General features: G+C 33.0%; 1 protein-coding gene across 1 annotated transcript; it reads right to left on the reverse strand.

The window, feature by feature from the left end:
* Positions 1-6,092: 6,092 nt before the first annotated feature.
* Positions 6,093-10,157, reverse strand: LOC144551256 (Saccharopine dehydrogenase). Its single transcript, XM_078299154.1, has 2 exons — positions 9,380-10,157; positions 6,093-6,848 (listed from the first exon to the last, which is right to left on the reverse strand). Exons 1-2 carry the CDS (start codon positions 10,055-10,057, stop codon positions 6,162-6,164), a joined length of 1,365 nt encoding a protein of 454 aa, XP_078155280.1. The 5' UTR covers positions 10,058-10,157; the 3' UTR covers positions 6,093-6,161.
* Between the last annotated feature and the right edge of the window lie 10,011 nt (positions 10,158-20,168).

A 20,168-nucleotide genomic window follows, 5' to 3' on the forward strand; every position in this document is an offset into this window, starting at 1 on the left:
GATTTTCAATAGTTCGTATAAAAGCTATATAGATTCAACTAATTTTTTATATAAATATTTTCTTATAATTTTGAATGAAAATTTTAAAGGAAAATTTTTATTCCCTGTTATGTATGCACATATATGTTGATCAATGAATTCTTATTGGAGATGCAATATGTTAAAGACCTTTAACCAAGATGCATCATGTCATGGATCACATGGGAGCTCCTTTTTTGATATGTTGGATCTAATACGCCTTAGTTTATATGAAATTTTGATCCAAACTAGATCATAATCAAGCGTTTTGACAACATGAGCCCACCTTTTATGAATTTTGTGCTAAAGCTTGATCACATGGTTACTAAGTGGTAAGGATATAACTTTTATACAAACATTGTATTGGATCCTGAGGAGTATATATTATGTTTTATTACATGGGATTGCATGCACAAAAGACTATGTATATATATATGTTGCATCAATTGTAATATGTTAATATTTTCTATGATTTTCATATTGTCTTACTTATACTTTTCATTTTATTAATAGCAATTAATATTTGCGAGTGTCTTGCATCTACCTTTTCTTGTTACTAACTAATACCAAATTATAATTGTAGTATGGACCAAAGCAAAAGTGTTGCTCCAAGGAGCAGATCGACGATTTCAGATGTATGTGGGCACGGTGGTTTCAAGAAGAATTTTGTAATGCTAAATATGGATTTGTATAATTTTGTATAATGTAGTGTACATGAATTATTTATACTTTTTGTGTAGTTTTGGAATTCTGAGTTTAAAATGCCTCTGTTTAATGTTTCTCTGTTTTGGAATTCTGATTTTAAATGGCTAGCAAAACTAGAGGCTAGTCACAAAAAAATAAAAATAAAAAATAAAAAATAAGACAATTCTACACGGACATTTAACTAAAGTCCGTGTCGAAAGGTATTTAAACATTAAAAAAAAAATAAGACAATTCTACACGGACATTTAACTAAAGTCCGTGTAGAAGGGTATTTAAACATTAAAAAAAATAAGAGAGCTACACAGACATTTAGCTAAATATTCGTGTAGAAAGAGTAATCGTACACGGCTGCTTATGTAATAATCCGTGTAGCTCGGTTATTTTGAGAGCGACGCTGGCAAGTGTTTGTACACAGTTGTTTATGTAATAATCTGTGTAGCTCTCAATAATTGCACACGGGTAAATATTCATGTGTAATTTATTCAGAGATTTCTACACCCTCACATTCCACACGGCAGGAAATCCGTGTAGCTCCCCTGTTTATGTCCGTGTGCAATCTCTTTTTCTGTAGTAGTGATTAGAGTTCTATACAATTCAATCCTAAAAGACAATACTAACAAAGCAACTCACAGTAATTCACAACAATTCACAAAAAAAATAGAGTTAATCCTTAGTTGCTTACTATTGATAATCCCAAATCGTTCTTTTTAACTTGGCACAAATCTCAAAGCCCAAAAATTCTGCTCCGTATTGTCACCCGAATATCAAACCGTAAAGTGAAGGGTGATCCTTTGCAATATGATACGGATTTTTTTTTTGTGGGGGGGGGGTGTTGGGTTTCGGGGTAACCAAAACCCGTTTAGGCTTAAGCTGCGGAATGACCGTAGAACAAAAATTTCTACGGCCAACTTAAGCTCAGGATTAAACGGGGCATGTCAGGAAACTTTCCAAGGCGGTCTACCTTCAGTATTCCTTTGGCATCAAAACCCAATTTAATCCTTTTACAGATCACTCCATGATTTATTTCTAAAACTTTAATCTACTTACCAATTAAATAGATTAATATAACATATTTATACCTTGTTTCCAAATCACAGTTGGAATGCAGACCGAGCGAGTAGAGCTACATCACGGGAATGATTCTCCTCGGAGCATTAGACGTCCGATGCCTCTATCGGTTATCCACTAGGACTAACCGGAGAGCGGTTTATTTCTTTTGCCAGAAATACTATAAATCGCGATATTCTGCAAAAACACTATTCATGAGGAAAAGACAAAAACCCGTAAACACGAATTTTCAGCTACTCAATTTTACAAATAAGCAAAACTGACATACCGCGAAATTCAGGAAAACACTATTCATCAATCCCGTAAATATACTTCACAACAACCCGCAAGATTATACGTCAACTACGTATAACTTTCTTTTCTCAACCGAAACACTATTTGGGAGAGAAACCGAGAAAGAGAGAAAATACCGATTCGTTTCGACACGAAACGATACGAATGACTTAGTATTTTATTCTCTCCATGCACCCCTCTATCTATAGCCTCTAAAATGATGTGAAAAGACCAAAATACCCCTATGACAAGGCATGCCACCTAGGGGGGTGAGGTGTCATGTGGATAGGATTGATGATGTGTCATCTGGATAGGATCGATGACGTGTCATACGGATAAGGACGAATCTGAAAAGACCCAAATGCCCTCGGCCTGAATACAAATAATATTCGTATAATTATTCTGAACAATTATATTTCTTGCGGTTGTTGTTTCGGTAATTTATACAACGTGTCCTGCACATTTATAAATTAACCGGTTAACTTTTATACAATGTGTCACACACGTTTATAAATTAACCAATGTTTTTGCTTGTTATTTTTACATAACCTTTATAATTTAATTATAACACGTATAATTAATTATAACCATCTTACTATTGATCATAACCAATTTATAATCAATCACAATAAGATTCTCCGATTAACTCCTATATGGTGTGACCCAATAGGATTTGTGTTATGTTGGTAAATAGAGTTAAAACTGTTTTAACTTCTATAATCATGAGCGGTATCTGGCAGTATACATCATGACCATCCAATTACACAGATGATGCTGTACTGTACAATATCACGATCCAGTAAACTATTTACTTGTGTCTGTTCTTCTGTCTCATAGCTATCAGATTAGTTTTAAGGTAGATGTGTGTCATCCTTGCTAACTGAATCTTTTTTTGATCTTGAGCAGATTATCAAATATAATTAATCTTGTAATTATATCGCTAGCAGATAATCTTACTCTATCAAGGGGCCCAGTGATGCTATAGCTCGTATAAAATACGAGGGATAAATAGTATTCTTGATAAACTATCACTTCCTCAGCTAAGCTATACATATGGAAAAACTACCGTTATGACTGCTTTTTACGGACAACGTTAGATAACAATCACACATACATATTTCTCAGTGGGAACGATAAATACCTCATACTGTAGAACCTGATACTGAATGAAAACATAAATGACACGAACACAATTCTATTTAATGTTTCATTTTGAGTCTGTCAAATACCGTGTTCCTAGAACATGTATCTATGTGATTAAAATGACATCTTGTGTTAGGTGGTTTGTAAAACTTAACCATCTTTTAATCTACATACTAACCTTATTGCGGTAATTAGTGTTCTTGCTAATTACCTTGGTATATATCATCTATATTATGGAGTACGTTTCACAATTTCAGTCATGAACTCGAAATGATCCATAAATTCAATAATACTCAAGGCAACAAAATGATATATAAATAAACATTCAATTCATGAACAAAACTTTATGATAATTTATCGTATTATTGACTTCTAGATTATTACAAACTAACAGGGGGTGGGGGTTTGTCGGCACTATGGGCTGCACAAAAGAACGACTCAATAAAAAATAATCTAAAAATTGTGGATTCAACATGAACAACTCAATAAAAAATAATTTGAAAATTATGGATTATACATGATAGAGAATTCTTGTTTTTCATGATGGGGTTAGAATTCTAAAATCACTATTTGAAAATCTAGGATAGGACAGTTGCTCACTCCTGGTGCCACAGAGTCCACCCTTGCTTGACATGCAATCGACACATCTTGACATGGATAAAAAAAAATATATCCAACTGCACTCAGTCAATGAAGGAGTCTCACATGGCACTCTCTAATAGGACAAGAGTACGTGCGACTTTTATCCAACTAATATTGACTGAACAATACATAGACCCCGATTTTCATGTTTGCGTCATTGTTGTTTTGTAAAGCCACAAATAGAAGAAAAATTATTTTTTCTTATATAAAATCACAATCGTTGATCCACATCTAACCGTCAATATTAAGAGCCAAGTTCTGAAAAAAAAGACCCACCTTAAGATAGCATGACACGTCAAAACATATCTTATTAAATTGTGACGTGCTAGTATTTGTATAGTATTTATTTTCATTACAGTATGACACGTTGCAACACAACATATATATATATTTTTTATGTATTAGGACAACACAACAATGACAGAACAGAGTTAAATGCGATAGATGCAGCTTACTTCTCTTATCCGGCAACAACTGGCCAACCTAGCTCTTCTCACATCAGCTCTTCTATTGGACCTTAGCTTATCTCTAGAAATAATTTAGACTCTTTTGTGTGTAATATGTGTAATATGCTAATCCCTAAACTCTGTGTTCTAGTATGAGTAGATATCTACTAGTTGCTTCACAACTAGTAAGATCAGTAGTGATACTTGCTTTTGGTATTATCAAGACTAGTACTGTATGAAAACTATCGTTTTTAATAGAAACAGGTGGAGTACTCCACTTTTATCAAAAAAAAAAGGACAACACAACAATACGGTACATAACACGGCACAATATGTCTGCATTTTAGTGGATCTGTATCCATATTCGGATCCCATTCCCATTTTAGTACTCAGTACAACCAGATACATGGAACAGTATGGCCTTGTTTGACAGTAAAAAGAAAATTACTGTTTATGTGAGAGAAAAAAATTCACTTAGAATAAATTTTTTTTTCCAACATAAACAGTCATTTTCAATTTAAATTTTTTGATTCTCATTCCCAATAGGATTGCCGAACAGGACCTTACAGGGAATATGTATGGTAAAGTTATTTCAAGCATCCTTAATTTTATTGATAGGCACCAGTAAGCACGGAAGCCGACCTCTCTTCTTTATTAAAACAATAAAACCTGAAGACCAAGTCAAAAAGCTAACGCGTACAAACGACGCAAAAGGAGGAAAAAGAAAACGAATACATCGCAGCGCCTTGCCCTAGCGGGGAATATAGACCTCTACGAATCAAAACAAAACCCTTCTCGAGTTATCGACTTATCGTCAAAGAAGAAGAATATGATCTCTTGTTAGTATTTCAACATGTTTCTGCCAAAAGAAAGACAAGTATCAAGTATGTATTATCATATCGATCTATTTCCCAACACAAAAATCTAGATACATGCATACTTTTAATTAGAAAGATATTTTTGTTAAGGAATTTCAACCTACAGAAGAGTTAATTTGACAATTTTTCGAACTTTTTGGGTACATTAAACACATGATCAACCACAACCAAAAAATCACATACACCATATTAACTAAAAAATTAGAAATAAATTTAACCATCCATCATAAACCACCAAAAATAAAAAATAAAAAAAATTACTGCAGAATTAAATCGAAAGAACAATACTAATTTTAAGTGATTCGGCTGAAATTGTACTTTTCCGTTTGAAGGTTGAAAATGTATCTTATGAGTAAAGTTAGCATGCATTATGCTCATCAAGAAAACTCAGTGAGTATAACTCCAAAATTTATCAAATTAATATCAAATGACAAATTCAAATAGTTGAAACCGATCTACTTCACGAATAATGCGTGTACATGCAAAATTTTCAAAATTTCAAATTCATTTAGTACAAACTACAAAATCAAGCGATAAAAAAAAGTAAAGATTTATGAGTTATTTTAATGTATTTATTTGTCATTATTTTTTTACCACTAGACTTTATACTAAATTAATTTGAAATTTTGAAATTTTACATGGTTTACTTGTGAAGTATAGTGCACGCTAATTTACTCGTATCTTATACCCAGCTCCCATGGCTTTTCTGGGCCGAGTCGGGCCTATAAACACTTCGATTCCAGATCTAAAAGCCGCAAAATAATCCGAGTCTTCCCAGACACCTACCTTCTTGTGTGCTTAGGAGCAAATAATTTGTGAAAGATAGAGATCTTACAAATCAAAAGTAACAACAAAAACATTATAATACTCCTGCATGTATCGTCTTAAACATTAAAATACTTCTTATGTTTGCATCCACCAAAAAAAGAAAACAATGCTTCTTTTGTTGGGTTATTTATTTCGAAGTTCAAACAGACAACTAGCCAAATTAGACATTTCTTGTCGAAATAAAATCAAAAGCTATTCCATTTTCTTCAAGCCTTTTCTGAAGATCAGTTGGCCCAAAAACTGCACCTGTGGTATAAACCCCTCCTTTCGGCAAATTACCTCTCTGCCCTAACACAATCAGGGCACACTGTATAAGTGTAATAGGGGTAGTAACATACCCGATCTCGGGACCCGACACCCTTGTAATTATCTCTTTATCAGGTTTCTTACCAGGTTGCAAAGCAAGCTTTTCATCACTGTATCCGTGCCCAACAAACCACATGTTAAAAGTAGCACTCCTCACCTCCTCCTCTGTGGGGCCCTTTTTGCGAAACCACCCAGCAGAGAATAATGAAGGGAACTTTAGCAAAAGGGACCTCCCAAATGCGAATTTACCAAAAACACCAATGAAAAACCCAGTAATTATGGCCCCAAACAAACCAAAGATAGATTTGGACCCCAGTTTGACCCCAAAATAGGCAGGTTTGATCGATGGCCAGAATGCTTTGCGAGTCTCTGCAAACTCAGGACTCTCATCCACTCCTGCGAGGCCATGTGGATGCTCAGTTAAGGTTATGAGGGTACGACGTACCACTGTTGCATCGGCTGAGGGGAGCTTTATGGCCCATAGCCCGAAATCTTTTTTGTGCTCTATCAAGGGCCCCTTTGGTGGTGGCGGACCCACAATCTGAGGAAAATAATTAACACAAATAATTAATTTTACATTTACTTTACCTTGGATGCGCATTAAGTGAAAAATAGTTCTTGTACAATATTAGTTTAAATACACTATAATTGAAGTCACTAGAAGTTGTAAACTGCCACTGAGAGATTATAACTGCTCTACTTTGTTTTTCTCTCTTTCTTTCCTTTTTTGAGCTGGAAGTTGATGCCTGAGGCTCAATTAAGCAATCAAATAAGAAAAATCTGATAAAAAGAAAAATTCAGCACCAACCAGAATAGGTGCTGCACCCCTTGATAGATACCAACTGGGCTTGTTAGGTGCACAAATATGTTTGTAACAGAAAGTAATTTTAATTAATCGCGGATCGCAATCTGATTTTCGAAGTTATTAAAACTAGACATAGCCTACCCCAACTTGTTTGGAACTAAAGGCTTAGTTGTTGCTGTATTAAAACTAGACATTCTCATGCACGACAACAGTGTACAATCTATAATCATAAAAGCAGCTTATTCAAAAAACATTGATACTTTGGGTCTGCTCCAGAATCTCCTCATCCTTCTCAGAGTGCGAGCTTCTAATGCAATTGTCCTGTGTATACCTTTTTGACCTAAGATTTGTGTTATCCCTTCTCATTAGAGGTCGAAATATAGAATGGAAAGGAGAAGATAAGGAAGGCAATAACTGTGGTAACCCGAGCAACTTAGCAAAACCAAGGGAGGCAATGAACTATGTGAGACCATCGACTTTGATTCTCAGATGAGAGGGAAGGCATGCTGATAAGGCTTTGAGATTGTTTGTTGGTGCTGATATTTTGTACATCTGTCATTGTTAATTTGTTTGATTGCATTTTCCTTTGGTGCCTTGACTGTTGTGTATAGACATACTAATTTATATAACTTTCAGTTGTCCTGCATATTGTTGGGTTCTGGGTGAAAAATATCAATTGATACAACAGGGAATGAAGAGAATACAAATCAACAGGGAACAAAGAGAATACAAACCACCACATAAGTTGGTAAATTTTCACTATGTACTATGTTGTAATAATTTCTTTATTAATTTTTATATTTGCTTTGATGATATTGTTACTTGTAACATTAAAAACATATCCCAGTTAATTTCTGTGATTTTATTTTTCTTCAGAATGTTTAGCTTGAGTAGAAGGCTGAGGGAATTCTTACAGCAGAGTAACAATCATGCAGTCGCATTCAGTAGGGGAATACTACTTTTAGCTTTCTACATGATGTGACTGTTGAAGGATCATACCTTTTCAAATTGAACTTCTTCTGATTGTTGAAGCGATTATTTTACCTATTCTTAAGACTATACAACATAGGGACCTGAGGTGGTTATTTAAGTCGATGAAAGATCAACATCTGCAACTGGGTCAAAAAGGTTGATAAACATTGCTGGTTTGTTTGTTTTCTCAGTGAGAATTTGATCAGTTTTCAAATCTTTTCCAGTTTAAATAAATATTAAATCATTAATCAAAGTATAGTGAGAATTATATAAGAAGAATTGATGTATTCTTTACTTCAAATAATACTAAATGCATCAAATCCAGGTCAGTTAGGCCTCTGTTTCTTCTTTTTACCGAATATTATTTTGCTTTTTTCGAGCACAGTTGAGGGCCAAACAAGCTGCTATTTGACAGCTTAGCAACTGAGTTACTTTACTGGGAAAGCAGTTAAATCGACTCCGTCAGCATTCAGGAGAAAGCAAAAGGCAAGGATTGTAAGCTTCTTTGTTTCTAAATTTTTTTTTTATTTAATTAATTTGCTGAAATTCCATGTAGGCATGATTGGAATTACCAATTCAAAGTTCCATAGTAAGGACTAAGGACAAAATCAGGAGGAAACAAAAAAGGAAAAAAATACACAACTAAAGATACCAGAAGATTCGGAGAACCTGACAGCAGAATTGAAAACCCTCTGAGAGAAAGCAAGAAAGGGGAAAAGGACAAGTTCAAAGAGATTTGTCATCACCAGTATAATAGCTGTCCAAAGAATGGCAAATCTCAGAATAACAGTAGAGATTAAGGTGGCTTCAATGTTGGATAAGTGTAACCAGCATGCTTCTATGTTTGCCTTAATGACAAGAATGGCCTCAGACAAAATAATAGTTTCAGTCTAAAGCCCACGAAACATGTTAGACCAGACTTCCAAATAAGTGCAAAGAGATGAATAACAGGAGGGAAAGAAGAGGAAATGTCTTTTGACTCCTGTTGCAAGAATATCACTTCGTACAACAGGCCTTGGATGTAGAAAATTATTTTGGTTTATGTCCCTTCATTTTCTTATTTTAGATGAAGTTAGAAGTTCTATATCTCTGGCTGTTCCAACAAAAACAGCTTATTCAAAAAGATGCTCCATAACTGCAAAATAGGCATGCCTGTATTTACCTTGACTAGTAACATGAATATATCTAAGAATTTACCTAGAGATCAAACAGTCAACTCTCAAAATTGATCAATATTTGGTCCCTGTATGGAATTATTTTACGGAAAAAGGGATAAAAGAAAAAAAAAATTATACCTTGGGTCGAGGCCTTCTAGGTCGAGACTTCCTGAATTCTTGCAACTTACCCGCATTTGCAACACCTAACACAGCTGACTCATAGGTACCAATATTGCCCACAATTTTTTTATCCGACTCCAAGCTCAAGTATGCTTCAATGTTATTTACCACTGACGGTGGGTCCCATTTTCTACAATGAAACATCATCCCAAATTCAGCCGGGATCGAGTCAAACCCACAAGCCGACACAATCAGTGCCCCTGTATCAGCAGCCTTCTCATGGAACTCAACCTCTGTTCGCTCAATGAACTCCGGCTCACCTGATATGTCAAGATAATCTGTACCAGCCTCGCAACAGGCTGATGCCACGGGTCTTCCATGGAGACGATAGGGACCTACACAGGAGATGAGCAAGCGAGCCTGGCGTGCAAGGGCTAGAAGGGAGTCAGGACTGGAGGTGTCCGCTTGGAGGATGGGAATGGAGGGGGGTTGAGAGGGAGCAGCGGCCCAGTGAAGAGAGGATTTGAGCTTGGATGGGTTGCGACCAGCTATGGCAAGAGAGCGAAGAGGGGAAGGGGAGGAAGGAGTGGAGAGGAATTTTAGGGCTTCGCGTAGTACGTATTGACCTGTGAAGCCAGATGCTCCAAGGATGATGAGGTCGTAGGTTGGATCGCAGTTAGGGGCTTCAGTCGCCATTGATGGAATCGGAGAGGAAGGTCGGAGCAGAGAGAGCCTCCGAGGGTTTTAATCACGTTGTTCCTGTTCTGCAACTACAACTCTACAAGTTCCATTCGAAAAGAGGAATTCACATCCTCTTCAATACCTGATATCTTTTACAATTACTAGATCTGAACCGTTCTTTTTAACTTGGCACTAATCTCAAATCCAAAAAAATGCTGCCTCTTATTGCAGTCCGAATATCAAATCGGTTGAAATTTAATCTCAAACCGTAAAATGAGAGTGATCCTCTGCAATACCGGAGAGAATACGGATTCAGAAAAGAGTAGGGTTAAATTTTCTAATTGAATGCCTCATATTTTATGAGTAGAAGCAAAAAGGTGTTTTAAGTTTCTCCGGTTTCATGTGGATATTTTTTAAGTAAATATTGCTAGTGAAGTTTTCAACTATTTAATATTTTTAATGAATTATCTTTTTTGAATTTTTTTTTTTTTGAAATCCTGGCAATCAGGTGATCTTTTTTGAATTTTGAATTTGTGATTTCTCTTACAGAAAATGTTATCTTTGCTATTAGATTAGAAGCTAGTTTTTAAATTTAATGTGAACTTAATTTCAACATTTATTAGATAAATTTCAAATGTAAATCTAAACCGTAAAATCAATCTACTTTATAAGTGACATTTTTACAAGTAATATTATAAAAAAAATTACCATTTGATTTTATACTAATTAATTTAGAAGCTTTTAAATTTTGAATGTGAACGTATTACTATCGGTTTTAACGATTTGGATTTATCATTTGAAGTCAATTTGATATATTTTAATGAGTACAACTAGGGTGTTCTTAAGCTCACCAAAGTGTTTGGTGAGCTTGACTCCAAAACTCGTCAAATTGGTTTCAAATAACGAATCCGAATCGTTGGAACCCGTCTATTTTACGTGTGATGCGTCTACATGTGAAATTTTTTAACTTTCGAATTAGTTTAGTATAAAGTCAATTGGTCAAAATTAGAAGGTTAATAAATTAATTTTAGTGCATTCATTTTTTGAACATGTTTTGACCGCTTGACTTTATACTAAACTAATTCGAAAGTTTAAAAATTTCACATGTAGACGCATCACACGTAAAATAGGCGGGTTCCAACGGTTCGGATTCGTCATTTGAAACCGATTTGACGGATTTTGGAGTCAAGCTCACCAAACACTTTGGTGAGCTTAAGAACACCCTAGTTCTACTCTATTTTAATAATACACTCATTAAAATGACTTTGTAGGTTATAAAACACCTAGTTATACTCTATTTTTATATATGTTTTCAGAGTCTAAATAGTTATAATTTTTTTTATAAAATAATTTAATACATAATTTTCATATTAAAACATATTTAGAGAGCAAATATTTATATGTTTTGACTATTTACTGTACAGGCGATGACTTTAAAAACAGAGATAATGTGAATGTTGATGACATCTTATGCAAAAAATATTAAAGAGAAATAAAATGATAGAAAAGAAAATGAAATGACAGGAAAAAATATTGACATGTTTAGATCATATGGTTCATTCATCTCTCACAAAAGTTATCACCTTTAACAGTACAGCTACCATTTCATATTAGAGGAGAACTAGGATATTCTAAATTCAGTAAGTTTCTCCGTGAATTTAATTTTAAAATTTATATGAATAGCTTAGATGATATATTCAAACCGTTAAAATTCATCTACTTTACAAGTGATGCATCTACATGTAAAAAATTTAAAATTTAAAATTAATTTAGTATAAAGTTAAGCGGTCAAAATTAAAAGGTTTATAAACTAATTTTAATACATTTATTTTTTTGAATGTTTTTTTGACTACTTGACTCTATACAAATTTAATTCAAAAATTAAAATTTTTCACATGAAGACACATTACTCGTAAAATAGATAGATTTCAATGGTTTATATTTCATTATTTGAAATCAATCCAATAAATCTACATAATTGAGTTAAAAAAAAACTTAGTAAAGTTAGATCTACTTCTCAAATTAATACAATACTATACCCTGTTCGGCCGCATTACTGTTTCCGTAGGAAAAAAAAAAATTCAATTGAATTTTTTTTTTCCACATGAACAGTAAAAAACAGTTCAAATTTTCATTTTTCCTATACCCACACCCATTTCCATCGGCACGCCCAACAGAGCCTAAGATAGTTCTGGTTCATTCATCTATATCGTTTTTTTTTTTTTTTTTATTTATTTTTATTTTTATCTTTTTTAAAGGAACGAGGTCAAGCCCTCCTTTCAATTCATCTATATCGTTGATATCGAGAATAACGTTAGCCGTTTAGATCATGTCATCTATTGGTTAAAATTTAAAAATACTATTTTCATCTGCCTTTGACATACTCGGGAGGTTCATTTGTCTGGATGCTTGATATGGATTAAAATATAATGTCATTTATTTGTGAAGTTTCTGATTAAATTAAGTTACTTCGCAAACACATCACAACAAATCTTTATCTACCTAACTTTTACCATTTTAAATAGCAATGTTAATAGGACTACAACGAAAATTTAAAGAACTTAATTAGGAACCAAGCGAAACAAGAGATATATACTTCGGGTACGTTTGGATGAAATAAGGAATAGAGCAAGAATAGAGCTAATTTTAAATTTGAGAATAATAGCTAGTAAAATAATGAGTTAACCTATATAAGACAAATAAAAAATAATGAATTAGTGTTATTCTTGCTCCATCCAAACATCAAATAGCTCAAAAAAATAGTGTTATTCTTGTTCCATCTAAACGCACAGGGTCTGGAGTTGAGAAGTTATACTATTTATGTATTTATTTTGGGATATATTGATATAGGGTATGGAAAGGGGGTTCCTATCTTGTATCGGAGTACGTTCCAACGCATATTCAATCCGTTCGATAGCTTCAAAATTCATGCAACTTCGATCTTAAAATTTAGATTAAAACTAGGGTGCTCTTAAGCTTATCAAAGTTTTGGTGAACTTAACTCTAAAACTCATCAAATTAATTTTAAATGACGAATCCGAACCGTTGAAACCCGTCTACCTTATGTGTGATGCATCTACATGTGAAATTTTTAAACATTCGAATTAATTTAGTATAAAGTCAAGCGGTCAAAAACGTTCAAAAAATGAATGCACTAAAATTAATTTATTAACCTTCTAATTTTGACCTCTTGACTTTATATTAAATTAATTTGAATGTTTAAAAATTTCACATGTAGATGCATCACACGTAAGGTAGGCGGGTTTCAACGGTTCGGATTCGTCATTTGAAATTAATTTGATGAGTTTTAGAATTAAGCTCACCAAAACTTTGGTGAGCTTAAGAGCACCCTAGTTCTACTCTAAAATTTATCCTAAATATTATCCATCCGTTTGTATGCCGTTCGCATTCATTATTCTCAAGTATGCAAAAAGAAGAGGGAAATGAGAAGAAGAGTATTAGTCTTCTAATTTTTTTTTTGTTTGCAATCAAATAAAATAGACATCTTCATTTTGAAAAATGGACAAATATATAAAACTCAGTATTCCAAACAGATGAATTATGGGTTAAATAAAGAAAATGATATAGAAAAAAAATGATAATTTTTGACGGAGAAAATTTTAGAAATTTTAATAAAAACACGACAATTTTTTTTTTTTTCATTTTTAAGCCATAGAAGTTAGTAGATATTTGGGTGAAGGAAAATAACTAATATGCATCGAGAGTATGGTACCAAAGATCAAATTATATAGTTTATGAAAACAACATATTGGATATTGAAAAAAATGCAGCTTGGCAACTGGCCAATATGGATTTCTTCTTTCTTCATTTCGTCATTTCGTCATTTTTTAAAGATCTGGGATTTTGTACTTTCTGTAGAGTTGAAATTTTCTTTTTGTCTTATTTATTTATCTATCGGTCAATTTGTAGCAGTTAATTAGTTGTTATATAGTATAATGCGCAAGTAGATTGTTCTTTATTAAGACCACTAATTTCGGTCCAAAATTTTTAAATATACCATAACTCCAAAAAAGATAAACTAAACCACCATATTTTCTGAAAATTTCAAATTTTGACACGACCGCATCCCCTAGATGCAGTCACTTTTCTGCGGGCCGCATCTAGGGAATGCGGCCACCTTTTTTTTTTTTTTTGTGCGGTAGTTCAATCTGAAAGAAAAAAAAAGGGTGGCCGCATCTAGGGGATGCGGCTGTGTCAAAATTCGAGTTTTTCAGAAATTGTGATTGTTTGATTTATCTTTTTTTGGAGATATGGTATATTTAAAAATTTCGGAATTTCGGTATTAGATGTTTTTTTTTCTCATCGGATAAAAAAAAATATTTTGCTTCTAGACAATTGATTTCTTTTTTCTTTTTTAATTTAATTGACCTTTTCATCATTGAACTTAGTTCAATCCGCCCCGTTCAGATTTATTTTCTTTCTCTTCGAAATTCCATTCTTATTTTCTAGGCAAAGTTTGAATAGCTCATGTCACAACAAATTGAGGTGAGTTTAATTTTTTGCCGAGTCAATTACGAGCTGAGCTAAGTCAGTTCTCTAGCAACTTGTTAACAATGCGAACCATGCCTTTATAAATTTTTTTTTATCAATTTAACGTGAGCCGTACATATAGATTAAATTAAATCACATACAAAACCTATAATGATAAAATCATATCTGTATCAATTTTTCTTTTTCGCACATAGATATAATTCAAAATACCTCATTTAAATATTGCATAAAATTAATATATTGTTAAATAAATTATTTCTATTAGGAAATAAATATTACATAAAATGCTGATATAATTCGCACATTAAATTATTATATTGAACAAAATATTTTTTTCATGCTAAACTTGCTATGTCATTATAAAATATACTAGTATCGTACAGTGCACTGCAACATAGACATATTAAAAGAGTTAAAAAATAATCATTCAGAATGATATATCTTCATAAGAAAAATAGACCAATGAAAAGAATAATTATTCAACCATATCTATGAATCATATTAAAATAAATTGCTTCTAAATCTAAACAATATATAAGAAGTCAATTAATATAATAAAGTCCGATAAAAAATAAAGTTGACTTGATGCAAGTTCAAGATATTATACACCATGTATTGTCAAAAGAATATTATTTGTCATTTAATGAACTCATTTAAATAAATATGATTCTATTATTTATTTAGATACACATGCCTATCAATCCTTAGGAGGGTTAATCCTTGTAATTCTAACAAGAGCCTTAATATGATAACACAAGGTGTCGTTATACACGACAACAACAAATAATACAATTTATTTTGATATTTTTTTTCTTCTCTTGTTCCGTTAAGCAACATAAAAAAAAAAAAAAATCTTGTTTCGAGGTATTATTGTTTGAATAAGGGTGTTTAGGAAAATGACGAATTCAGGTTCCTTAAATGAATAAAAAATGAATACATGATCAATCAATAAAAAAAAATGCAAAGTAATTAGGACCAATTAGAAAATCGAGTATTTGACAATCGTGTGGCAAGTACGTCTCTAAATAAATTTAGATTTCTACATGTAAAAAAAACATCAAAAAGTTGCATAGAATAAAAAAGGACTATTTGATTGGAGGATTGATATTCAATCCGAAATTTTATCTTTTAATTATAGCCATTGACAGATCATAACATCTACATGCTTAATAAAAAAATAAGGGATATCTTATTAACAAAAATTAATCACAAACAAAAAACTATATTTTTAATCAAAAGATAACAATAAAAAATATTGCTCTCTAAACATTTATGATTTTTAAACAAACAGATAAAAAAAAATACAAATAAATATAATTATCCGTATTTGCACAAATGGATGTCCAAAAAATTAAAATTATACATATACAAATAGTTATTCGTATTCGTGTTTGTATCCGTATCTGCGTAAATCATATATGTATCTGTATTCGCAAACTGTTCATATCTAAATATTCAAATTCACAAAAATTCAAATATAAATCCGGATATCGATCCGTTTTCATTCCTAGCCACACACAAACCACAAGTCTTGAAAAAAAGTTTTTTTTGCAACAAGTGTTATGCTCTCATGGTGGACAATAAGTGGAATAGTACAAGAGTTGCAAAATAATTTCTTCTTCTTCTTACAATACGTTGATAAAACGATCCAAGTCAATACGAACCAAGTTCAATCAAGTTTGAATTCGTTAGTGACCAACTAAGTGTATTGAGCGAGCTAATTATGAAACGAGCCGCAAATTATTTTTGCTGGCCCTGTATCGAAATTCCTAAAAATAATGTCCATCTGAAATCTGGACCGTATGGGATATTTCGTAGTAATTTTTGGTACACGGTTAGAAAGATTTTAGTATGAGGCCATGCTAATGGATTGAGTTTACTAGCAAACAATTTATCGGGCCGAAGGATGTTCGGCCTTGGCCTATTATATCATAAAAAGAGAGAAAACAATACGACAGTGGATATTTTTTGTTCGTTGTTCTTTCTTCAGACCGGGATAATTAATTTAGATATATGCCCATCAAAACTGTATAATTTAAATATTTTTCCATCAAAAGCTAAAAATTAACTAATTATCTATCTAAACTCACCTATTTTATGCATATCTCCGTTTCTTGATTTAATCAATTAAAAAAAATATTAATATTAATAAAAAATAAAATTATATTTTTACCCCCCTTCAGAACTTTTGCATAATAGTCTCTCTTTCCCTATGACTCTCTTCTTCCGTGTTCTCTCTCAGTTTTCAAAAGTAAAACAGTAGTCTCCACGTCAGAAAAATTTAATGCTCAAAACTGGACTCAAGTTGGTCTTGATTTAAAGCTAAATAATAACAGGTGCGGAGCCATATTTTCAAACTATGGGGGGTTAAATGTGAATGAAAATCAATCATATAAAATTTTTATGTTACGTATGGGAGTCAATTTTGCAATACCCTTAATATTTTACTCCAAATTATATAAAAAAATCAAGTATAATTATAAAAAATTTGAAAATAAATGAGGATAAGTTACTTCAATTCGCCACTGTATCTTAAGCTTAATAATCATTGGATTTGGGCTTCAGCCTCACTGGATTGAGTTAAAAGATTTGTATTAAAATTTCTGAGCCTAAGGCCGGCTTCTCCTCAAACAAACACTTATCCTTAATGAGTAACAGTTTTATGTCACATGATATCTACACATTAATAAAACAAAAAAGACACTACTACAAAAAACATTTTTTCCATCGCTTCTTTACCATTGGATGTGCTTCCGCATAGATGGTGCTCGTCACAAGTGGCAGCACTGTAATTATGTTAAACTTTGTACCATTGGTTGGCGTTCAAAAAACCGATAGCGCTGATGCCCTCTTTGCCATCGGTTAATTTTTAACCAACCGTTGGTTTTGATAGAATCTTTCACATCGGTTGGGCTATTAAACAGATGGTGTAGATGTGGTGATCTTTACCGTCCGTGATGTAGATGAGCCGTCAACATTAATTTGATCAATACCAACTCTATTCTTTTTTGAACCGATGGAGATGTTCAAAAGGGTAATTAATACCTTTTTTTAAAAGTAATATTCATGCATGCACAAAATACACAACATCCATGCACAAAATACACAATATGTGTCTATCCATACAAAATATATTCTTGAAATATCTAGCTTAGCTAGTATAACAACAAACTCTTCTCGACATGCATAGTGTCGAGTTCCGCAGCTGCGAATTCTACAACTCCCAAATCCCATCCACTATAACTTCCATCGTTATCCGTTGTATATTTAAGATTGCAATAACCATCCCTGATTATACGATAGTTCTTAAAATTTTGCAATTCCCCTGTACCAAGCATCAGATATTTAATTACTCACCACACCATAAAATCAAACCTTCAGTACTTGACCTCAACTATCTCGAGATATCTTATTGGAGATGGTTGAAGCCTCGGCGGGACTCGTGGATTTGATGGCACTCTATCCTCAACTGGCCATGGCAGAGCATAACAGTGTTGCAACAAATTAAATTAACAATTATCAATTGATAAGTAGATCCTTAATTTAACTTACAACAATTAATTAAATGATGCATATGGAAGCTATGTATAGCTTAATTAAGTTGGAAAACTATATTTATATATACTTATACAATTCTCATGTTGTACTATTGTGAGCCTTGTCAGGTTAGGGTAGCTCTTTATGATCCAACTTTCCATTTGTAAAAAAGTAAATGTACAAATGAAAACAGTTAAAACCTTCAAGTTATCAAATTTTGGGAGTCTTGCCGGCAAAACTGGCAATTCCTATATACATACACATGTAATTAGGATAATAATATACAAATACAAGTCGGGACAATTAATTGAACTATATATAAATTCATTAGCTATAAATATGGGTCAATTAATTCAGGACCATGAAATTAATTAACTAGCTATGTGGGTCAATTAATCATGTAAAATTAGCAGCACAATTAATTTATGACCTTAAAACTATAAATGTGGGTCAATCACATAAAATTGAAACTGATAATGTGATTGGAGGTCAATTTAGTTAATTATAGTACCCAATATTTTATTGTAAACACTTAATTAGACACCCGCGCGCGTTAATTAGAGAGATTAATTAATTATACCAGGAGAGCGCACTTGAGATGCAATTCCAGAAGATGAACATCTGCAATAATCTTCTCAAGTAAATTAGCAATGATCCCCTCCATGGAATATTGGACTTGAGAATTCCTCGCATTGATGTTGAGGACGGGTAAAGAGGTCCAAAGGCAGTTCCACCTCTTAGACAATACACATGTACGTACTGCCTCTTGGGTGGCCAGCAACCCTAAGATTATGATAAATATTTGATCGGGCAAATTACTAATGTAGTCGCTCATTGTTCTTACAGTGAAAGAGATGAGATGATCGGATAAACCCCAAACAGTCGAGAGTGTACTGTATGCAGGCTCGAGGTGGAAGATGAACAGGTCGATCGAGAATTAATTCAATTTTCTACACGCCATCGGTTGAACCGATGGTGTTAAAGTTGAACACATTCTCCGAAATTAAGCCCCCAAAGTCTTGCAAATTTTGAGTTGCGAATTGAACGGTCCGATCTTCAATTGTGTGGTATGATATTTTTGATCACTCAGATCTGAAAGTGGGATACAAATTCAAAGTGTGTGTTACTTTAGAGTTAGGTTATTGGGAAGATTTGATAGAAAAAATTTAAATTATACATTGTATATATAAGCAAATGATACGTCCAAAGGGTATGGTAAAAAGTTTCAATACAACTAGATGTACCTTTTATCCCTAAATACACTTTTGGTTCAGATTGCAAGTATACAATCCTACCGTGTAGTATATTGTTGGGTATCGATCCACAGGGAGTATGTTTGAATACTATGCTTAAACTTTAATAATAAATTTCAGAAAATAAAATAGAGTAAAGTGCAATAAAGTAAATGGGGGGTTGTATTCTAACGATTCCTAAGGTTGGGTTCAACTTTAATTTCTATAGTTCCGGCTTAGATTACAAATTGGTTAGATCCTAATCCAAACCTAGGGTATTTGCATTCATAATTTGGTACTCTCCTCTCATCCTAACTTCTTTGGATCCTTTGCATAACAAAGAGATACCAAAGCGGGACTACTTCGATTTCAAGTACTAAACTATGTAATTAATACAAATGATAAATCACAGAAATTAACATCAAATCCCATAAAACAATCACAACAAAAACAAATAACCGAATAAGATATAATTAAACAAGTTCATGCATTGACCTAAACCCCTAGAGAGAGACTCCCTCATGGATAGATCCATTACAAAAGTTGGCAAAAATAAGAAGAAATGAAATAAAGAAATGATTACACCCTTTATTGAATCAAGAACCTCTATCTTGCCGAATCTTGCTCAGGAAACCCTTCTTCTCCTTGCTTGAAAGCTTTCCTTACTTCAGAATTTATCGCTAAGTATTGTGTCTATGGAGAGAGAGAATGAGATAATGGATGATAATGGATGATCTTTGCGAAGAGATGCCTTGAATGGATAATGAACCCCTTCTTTTATAACTAAAGACCATGTCCAATTTAGAGGCTAGGAAGTGGAGTTAGTGGGTCCTATATTTGAATTG

This window comes from Carex rostrata, chromosome 3, assembly GCF_964058835.1.
Source record: "Carex rostrata chromosome 3, lpCarRost1.2, whole genome shotgun sequence".
In the NCBI taxonomy this organism is placed as follows: domain Eukaryota; kingdom Viridiplantae; phylum Streptophyta; class Magnoliopsida; order Poales; family Cyperaceae; genus Carex; species Carex rostrata.